This window comes from Cebidichthys violaceus, unplaced genomic scaffold (assembly GCF_023349555.1).
Source record: "Cebidichthys violaceus isolate CVI_PGR_0920_01 unplaced genomic scaffold, fCebVio1.0.p SCAF_7, whole genome shotgun sequence".
Taxonomy (NCBI): Eukaryota; Metazoa; Chordata; class Actinopteri; order Perciformes; family Stichaeidae; genus Cebidichthys; species Cebidichthys violaceus.
Genome location: NW_027176927.1, coordinates 3,859,431 through 3,868,441, shown reverse-complemented (window position 1 = coordinate 3,868,441; position 9,011 = coordinate 3,859,431). Strand labels below are relative to the sequence as shown.

At 37.3% G+C, this 9,011-nt stretch overlaps 1 protein-coding gene across 1 annotated transcript; it reads right to left on the bottom strand.

The window, feature by feature from the left end:
• Nucleotides 1-3,046: 3,046 nt before the first annotated feature.
• LOC137891033 (meprin A subunit beta-like) lies at nt 3,047-8,801 on the bottom strand. Its single transcript, XM_068735442.1, has 13 exons — nt 8,733-8,801; nt 8,358-8,376; nt 8,207-8,245; nt 8,018-8,040; nt 7,850-7,934; nt 7,511-7,628; nt 7,075-7,256; nt 6,462-6,680; nt 5,259-5,417; nt 4,336-4,566; nt 3,781-4,233; nt 3,303-3,476; nt 3,047-3,156 (listed from the first exon to the last, which is right to left on the bottom strand). The coding sequence occupies exons 1-13, from the start codon at nt 8,799-8,801 to the stop codon at nt 3,047-3,049; spliced, it is 1,881 nt and encodes a 626-aa protein (XP_068591543.1).
• Nucleotides 8,802-9,011: the final 210 nt, after the last annotated feature.

Genomic DNA, 9,011 nt, shown 5'->3' with positions numbered 1-9,011 from the left:
GAACTTTCCTCCAGAAGGTCTTATCTTTGTCCATGTGATCAGCAGCAAACTTCAGTCGAGCCTTAAGGTGCCGCTTTTGGAGCAATGGCTTCCTTCTTGCACGGCAGCCTCTCAGTCCATGGAGATGCAAAACACGCTTGACTGTGGACACTGACACCTGTGTTCTAGCAGCTTCTAATTCTTGGCAGATCTGCTTTTTGGTGGTTCTCGGTTGACTCTTCACCCTCCTGACCAATTTTCTCTCAGCAGCAGGTGATAGCTTGCGTTTTCTTCCTGATCGTGGCAGTGACAAAACAGTGCCATGCACTTTATACTTACAAACAATTGTTTGCACTGTTGCTCTTGGGACCCGCAGCTGCTTTGAAATGGCTCCAAGTGACTTTCCTGACTTGTTCAAGTCAATGATTTGCTTTTTCAGATCCATGCTGAGCTCCTTTGACTTTCCCATTGTAGCGTTTGTGGGCGTTTGTATCTAATGAGCCCTATTTAAATGGCCTCAGAGAAGTCACCAGTTGTAGTCACTCATAATCACTCACAAGAAGTTAAGAGGCCATGCTATGAAGCTCATTTCATTGACACAACTTTCTAAGTCACCAAAATTGCTAATTCATGTTGCTGTATGTATATTTTTGACCCAGCAGATGTTGTCACTTTTTCTGTTAACCCATAATAAAGTCATGAAAGAACCAAACTTCATGAATGTTTTTTGTGACAAAGAAGTATCTGTTCCAATCACTCTATCAGAGAAAAATCAGAGTTGTAGAAATAACTGGAAACTCAAGAGAGCCATGACATTATGTTCTTTACAAGTGTATGTAAACTTTTGACCACAACTGTATATGAAGGGGCCACACCTATACGTGCTTTGAAAGTGATCAGTAAAATCAATTGTAAAACAAACATGGAGCCACTGAAGAGAAGCCTAGCTGCTGTGTTCTGAACTAGTTAATGCCAGAGAGAAGGGAGTTACAGTGATCGAGTCTTGAAAAGATGAATGAATTACTTTATCCAGGTCAGGGTGAGAGAGGATTATTTAGATTTTGGAGATGGTTCTAATTTGAAGAAAACAGGACTGTACAACTTTTGTGATTTTAATCTGAATCAAATACTACTCCCAAGTTTCTGGCAGTGGACTAAATATGATTTCTGATTTTGAGTTATTGAGTGTAAGATAATTTGTGCCGTCAAACAGTTGATCTCAAGACAGTCTAAAATAGCAGCTAGGCTTCTTTGGTCATCAGGTCTCAGGGGAAGGTATATCTGTGTCGTCTGCGTAGCAATCACGTTGGATGATTTGACCAAGTGGGAGCATGTATATGGAGAATAAAATTGGACCTTGAGGTACACAAGTAATGTGAGATGTAGTTGTAATACGTTTTTATTTGCAACAACAAACAGAAAATTCATCTGCTCAGTATAGTATTTAGAAAAAACGTCAAAAAAATCATTGTATAGTATGTTGAAAAAAGGTCCTAATACAGTAAGTCAAAAAAAGTCAAAGTATGGTGTTTCAAAAGTAATTATTAATAAAACAAATATACTATCATTTGTCAAAAAAAAGAAGTAATTGTGTAGTATTTCGGTAGAAGTCATACAAATGATGGTATAGTATGTCGAAAAAAAATCATAGAATAGTATTTGGTAGAAAGGTAGAGAGGATGGTCTTTCCTCATACTTATTCAACCGGTAGATTTTTGCAAGGTCTCTTTTATAGAAATCTACTTGCTTTTACTGGTTGCATGGACCACTACATCAGACGAACAAAGTTAGCAACCAGTTGGTGAAAATGATGGAGCATTTAGTGGCTAAAATGATTATTGGATTTATTAGTGCAGTGAATGCACATCGGAGTTATATTCATCAGAATGACACACTCCAAATGAATGCTAATGTCCCTCCATATCTGCTGGGTGTAGTGTTCCGTTAATGCTGGTCAACTGTGATTTCTGGGACTGACTCAGTGAGTGAGAAATATCCTGCGACGTACAAGTCACAGTTAAAAACAATATTTAACACCCACCCTATGTTTCTTATTTCCCGCCTTTATGTGTCAAAGAAGACTACCTTCCATCCAGGGTATCCGCATACTTCTGGTACAATCCAATCCAAAATACTAATAAGCATTGTCTTATGACCACAAACAAAACCATGTTAGATACATTTTCTTTATTAATCAAATATGCTATTTATGTCAATCAAGAACCACTGTACAGGCATAGCTATACAATTCCACATCATACTGTACATCTACAGTATTATTATAAAATATAAGCGCTCACCGCAATCTTACCTTTTCATTAGTTAGTTCTAAAATCAGTGATTCTTTCTTTTATTTCTTCGAAAGACTGCAATACCATAAGAAATAGAAGTACATTTGTAAGATAAACGCAGAAAAGATAATACAAATACAAACACCAGAAGTACTGACATGTAAAGACATGTACTTAATTGTAACATATGACGATATAATTGTGACTCTACAACTATTCCCAAAATACACTATCCACCAATAGTTATTTACTTATTACACCTTTTTTGTATTAGTCATCTATATAAGAAATGCTGAATTACTCAGCCAGTGGCAAATTTACTGATGATATCCGAGATGAGATGTGCGCAGGTGGAGACGTACATCAAGGTATCAAAACCATCAATGCTAGCAGGAGGGTGAGGACAGGAGAACACACCAAACCAACAGAAAAGCCAAAAACGCTGCAGCAGGAAGAAAGGACAGGATTAACTAAAATATTTTTCCATTTATATATTTATGAATATACAGACCTGTATTTGTAACTAGTCTATTAGCCCCAACAGCATCATATTAAGCTTTTTGAGCCAGCTGTTTTTACAGCTAACAAATATCTGCAAGTGTAACATGTATGAGTAAATCGTATTACCTGTTGTCATCTGTTGTTTTAGGAGGTGGACGGGTGGTGGGTAAGATCCTGTGAAATGCATATCAGAAATTATATATTCAAATCAGAATTATAAATTATAAATAGTTGTATTCAGTGCTAAAAATGTACTTAATTGATCAGATAATGTCCTACCGTGATGAGCATGGGCCATTATCCTGATCTCTAGGAGGGTGTCTAATCTTCACTGGTTCCACTTTAGGACATGGCAGAGAACTTCCATTAATGAGAGGAGAGAGATCTAACAAAAGAAGAAAGTTTCAGTAATCATGTAAAACAAAACTTCCTCTTAGGTGTAAAGAAATGTTTCAAACAAATTTGTTGTAAACTTCCAAGCAGAGCAGCATACAGTCAAGTTAAGCAGTAAACACTGTTTTATCAACCTGCCTTGGAAGCTGAACAAAAAAATGGCGCTCTCTCCCTTGAGGAAGTCTCTGGATTTCATTTCTTCGGAATTGGCAAAGAAACGTTTGCCAAGCGGCGGTCCGGCAAAAATGGTCTCATTATTTTCATCTACGTATGAAGTTCCAATCGTACGAGGATTGTCCCAAAAATAGCTACCTGTTTATAGAAAGCATATAGATCATTACGGTCAAATAGGATGGCAACCCAGTGGTTTGAATGAGTCGTCTCTTAACCCAAAGTCTGGCAGTTCAATCCCTGGCTCCTACTGTCCTCATGCCCAAGTGTGCCCGAATGAGATACTGAACCCCAAGTTGTTCCCCCACTCCAAATGCTTAGGATGGGTTGGTCAAATGTTATGTAGGTACCTATATGTATGTCACAAGTCTAAAAAAGTAACATATAGTGTGCTAAAATGGTGACTTTTCATTCAAGGATTTCTTTAAGTTTTTTTTAAACTTACCATTATTACTGGATGTGCTTAGATCACTGGTGATACTCCTTTTCTTGGACATCTGCAGCTGGATGTTGGGGTTCTGATCCAGCATTTTGAAGGTCACCTGCCTTTGTGGGCAAGGCCACTCCAGCTGGTCATCATATTCACCAGACAAGAGTTGCACAAATAGTCCGAAAGATTGCCTGGCTAGAACAATCCCAACCCTGTAGGCATAGCCTCCACTGGAGTACTGCCGTGGACTGTATAGAGTGGTTTTATATGAACTAGTATTCCAAAAGTTCTCAAAATCATTGATCTGCATGGTAACGTGTGGATATTTGATCTCAGACAGATTGATGTCGTCGATTGAGAAGCCACCTGAAGAGTTTCCTGTTCCTTTACGAACCTCAAACTCCACCTGGAAGTGCTTCGTGGCATTCAGGGAAACATGCTTGAGCTGCCAGTAAGATGTTGGTGGACCTGGAGGAAAAGTATGCAGTATGAGGTATAGCTTTCAAATATTTGAGTCTTAAATACCATTTAGAGCAGATGATATCAAATAATCATACAGTTTGAGATTACCAGTGATCTGTCCCATGAGGCGGAGTGTTCCTGAGAGGTCCCATTCATCTTGAAACTCTCTGATCCAGATGTTGAGGTGGTCTGACTTGTGTCCACTGTGGTAATAGTAGAACTGGAGACACTGGACATGACACTCCCTATTGCGTCTCATCTTGTGGGTCTCTAGCAAGGCTGAGTCTCCTTCTTGACCCGATGCTGTGCTGGCATGCATGAAGTAACCTGCATCATGATCTAGAATGTTGTTGTCAAAAATGTATGTGTTGTGATGATATAACAGCAAGATTTACGTAAGACTTTCTACAATGCCGTTTTTCCCACTTAAAAGTTATTTTTTTTGGTAAAAATCTGTTTAATTTTAGGGCTGGGCATTGGAACTCAATACATGTCAGGTATCGACTGAAATAATAAAGAACCAAGTAGTATCAAAATGTCTCCAGTCATAACGATACCTGTAATCGATCCTTTTTGTGCCCAGATCTAGAATAAAATGTGTGTGGTTTTGTTCGCAGTCAATCATCACAAGCGTTCTTTGATTTAGTTCAACATGTATAACACTACCGCAGCAGCTACAACCCATACAGCCAGGATGTCCTGCCTGCCCATGGCTCTGAAGACAGCAATGTCTAAAACATGATTAATGCTTGGCGCATCCGCAAGAGTCGGAGTGTGTGCACGGCCAAAGTGACTCACATCATAAGACATGGCCCTTCGCGGGGTTTCTGTTCAGCCTGTCTGTGCACATCCAACATTTTATAACTATGCGATGGGTGGGGAACATGGAGAACTTTGAGGAGCTTTGACATACAAGAGGGGCACAGCTGAATAGGAACAGGGAATATTGTGTTTCATGGTCAATGCCTTAACGACTTGACATGGAACCCCAAAAATTGTATTGCATTAAACTTTAAATTTAGAAATCTTACCACGATCCCCTCCACTTGGTAAATTGGTGTGGTCAGACCTTGGACCACCGGAAACATGTGTTACCATTTCCCAGCCACTGCCACCCTGTGAACAGCGATTCATTTGACACATGGTCCCATTAGAGAAGCCGCAGTACATCTTAAATGCAATGGTTGAGTCTGTAGAGGTAAATGAACCACACAGGATTGACGATTATTAATTAGTTTGAGGATATCAAATACAAATGTAAAAGATTCTGTGTTAAAGTTTGCAGAAGAAGCATCGGTGCATGGTGTGTTATGGCTGAAGTTTAGCCATAGGTTTTGTAGGAGTTAGTGTAGTGTAGAGTTAGTTCAGGGTTGTATTGTAACAATGCCAGGCTTGTGGTTTTGCCCTGTTCACTAACCAGTAACCAGTTGTCACATTCCATTTAACGATATTGATCTTCTCTTCTAATTTTTGCATTAAGCTTTATATATTTTGGGCCACAGTTTCCTCAACAATTCCTGCCACTGAGGTTTTTCTATTCAGGAACTATTGTAATTGGCTGAGTGTTTATTATTAGTCAATAATAATTTTTCAGCTTTTAATTGCTGAAAGGGTAGTAAAAAAACCAACAACAGTATTGGTTGTTTTTTGGAAAACTTGTATAAAACTGTAAAAATGACCTGTGTTTGTAGTCATTTACAAGACTAGGACTTCTTGTGGCTTTTTGAATAATGACTGTTGTCTGTCAGGTCCAAGGATGAAAATAGCTTGATGTTATAGTGCACTGTAAAAACTCTTGAGAAGTCGGAGTTGATGGTTTCTTACGTTGGTTTTGGTTAACCGTGACCACAATCTTTCTCTATCCTTAACCAAGTAGTTTTAGTTGCCTAAACCTGCTTCAAATCCTAACCACAGAGGTGACAAATTGGAAAATGGGCATACGAATTGTCTTTTTATAAAGGCCATTTTTTGCTATTTTATCGAGTACTGACAAACAACATTCACAAGTTTATTATGGAGCGAGATCAGTAAAGCATAAATATTAGTCATTTTGGAAGGCAATGATACATTTAGACTCTGTCTACGCTGGTTGAAACACAGGATAAGTTCCTGAGTTGAAAAGGGAGACTGTTTGCAAACAATTACTTTTCTGTGGGTATTACGTTCACACTGAGTTGACAGATTTTGTAGCTACAATAAATAATGGTTGGTCCCTTTAAACTCCAAACACTTACTGCATTTGTAGAGGAGGTTCAGCTCCAGAACATCACTGGGACTCAGTTCACGTCTTTGACCAATAACATCCTGAAATGTTGGGTCTTTGGTGATAATTGTTGATCCATTGCCATTGTTGAATGCATTTTTTCCGTAGTGCATCACTGACCAGTAGTCGTACGGGACTCCTTGGGTGGTGGTGGTTTTGTTGCTAACTTCTCGAAAATTCCTCTCATAACCTAGATGACACATGAAAGCCAACCTTCAATGAAAGCATACTGTAAAAAAGACCTTGAGAGCAGCGAAGATGGTTAAAGCATAATTCACAAATCATTGATTTGACAATAAAATGAGAGGAAATTAAAACATACATGCATTGATCATACTACCATTGTTTTAAATGCCAAATGATAAGTTAACAAGTGGAAAAAGGACATTGGGAACCAACACATACACAAATTCATTGTAAAACTTGTTTACAATTTTAACTATTCATTAGGTTGTTTATAAGTATTTTTGGAATAATATAAAGCCTTTTTTTATTTAGGCATTAATGTAGTTTTCACATCAAAAATGTGTTTTGGCATGACATATAAAGAACTGGAATGCTATAAAGTATAGTCTTAATACAACCTGCTTTGATGTTCTCGTATGCAATAGTCACATAATTATCTCTGTCATATCTGGATTGTTCATGGTAGAAGCCAAAAGCATGGAGGAACTCATGTTCAACGGTGGAAATCTCATCACAATATCTCCCAATGGAAAGGACCTGTCCCTTGGGTTTTCTGCTTCGCCCAATATGTGAAAAACATCTAAAACAGGAAAAGGCACCCATCAATACTTATCTGACCAGGGGTCTCATTTATCAAAGCATAGTTAGAAAAATAAAAAATGTATATTTATCAAATGTGGTATCAAATATATCTCACAAGCTCTATTATATACTGCCAGATACGGTCAAGTGTTAGCGGCACAAATGTTGAGTTGCTTGTTATGGATAAAAGTAGCAAACAGGAAAAATAAGGACAAAAAAACCATCAGAATTAAGAAAACCTACAGTACATACCCATCTAACTTTTGGACAGAAATGTAATTGTCTTCAGAGTCCCTTGGTTTGAAGTCAATGCATGACTTCAACCTGAACTGGTCAAAGGCTTTCAGGATGACTCCTTTAGCGTTCATCTCTTTCAATGTGGATGGCAATTGTGTAATCAGGACGAACAAAGAAATGACAATGTAAGTGCAAGTTATTCTAGCTCAGATCAGGTTCAATAGTTTTGGTCACGTCAATGTTCTGCTGCTATGCGGCTCCTTCTCCATGTGACAAAAGCCTTCCAGTGGAAGGTTGTTTTTTTTTAACACCGACAAATATTCAGGGTTGTTATGCAGGAGAAAATATATTTACCCAGGTCTTTTTCCAAAACATATGGTACTGGAGATGTCCACAGTCTGCTCTCATCAAGAATTGCACTCCTTTGTGTGTTCGGTGACTGATTTATAAGAAATGTATTTGGTGACCCAAAAAATTCATACACGCATGTTTATCATCTTAATATTTGACCACAAAACTCACCTCCAGAATATCATCATTTAAATCTAAGATAAAAAAATCTAAAGTTAGTGTTTATTTTCAACGAAGAAATCAATAATTAACAGTTGACGACAGTATGAGGCCACAACAAAGGTGCTCTGCCAAATATGAACTTGACAAAACAATTCCACCACAATGCCTATTTAATGATATGAAGAGGTTTAACGTTACCCCTGTTTGCATCTGTAATGTCCTTTTCTTCACCAATATCTACAAAAACAGATGAGATGCTGCCTTATAAAGTAGCATTGATTCATTGAAAATAATTATGTTAAATGACTTCTATCAAATAAAATTAAGAATATTAAAAAATATAACTTACCCACTATCTCCATTTCATTCTGTAAAGAATCATATTTGATCACATCAACATATGTACTAATGTAATGTGTAGATATACAACATAACACACAAGAAATAACTTGATGGCATTCTATTTGCTGGTTATCAGAAATCTGAAAAAGGTTTATTGCCAGGTTTTCATATACAGGGAATTTGTCTTGATGTTTCGGTGCATAACAATGAACATAGTAAAAGATGATGAAGTAAAGATAAAAAGCAAGTATGGCAAAAGTCAAAAAGTCCAAATTCCATCAAAATAAATACTTAATTAAATAACTAACTAATTAAACACTTGTGTAAAATGAAATACATCATAATTTGACAAAATGTCATGAAAATTAAACGATAAAGTAACTCTTACTGGGTTTCGGGAGAATGTTGATGAAACTGCCAAGTTCACAACAAGAAAAATGTAGCCTTTCATCTTGGTAGTGTGTCTTGGACCAAACTTAAATCATCAACATACATCACAGAGATGATATGAAGAAGCATGAAAGATTCAAAGATATACATATATATAAATTAAACACAATTTCATATTTAATAAATTTGAAAAAATTCAGTTTGTTTAATTTGTACTTAAAGAGGATAGAAAATGCTCATCTGTGCTTACCTTCTGCGATTATTTGTTCCT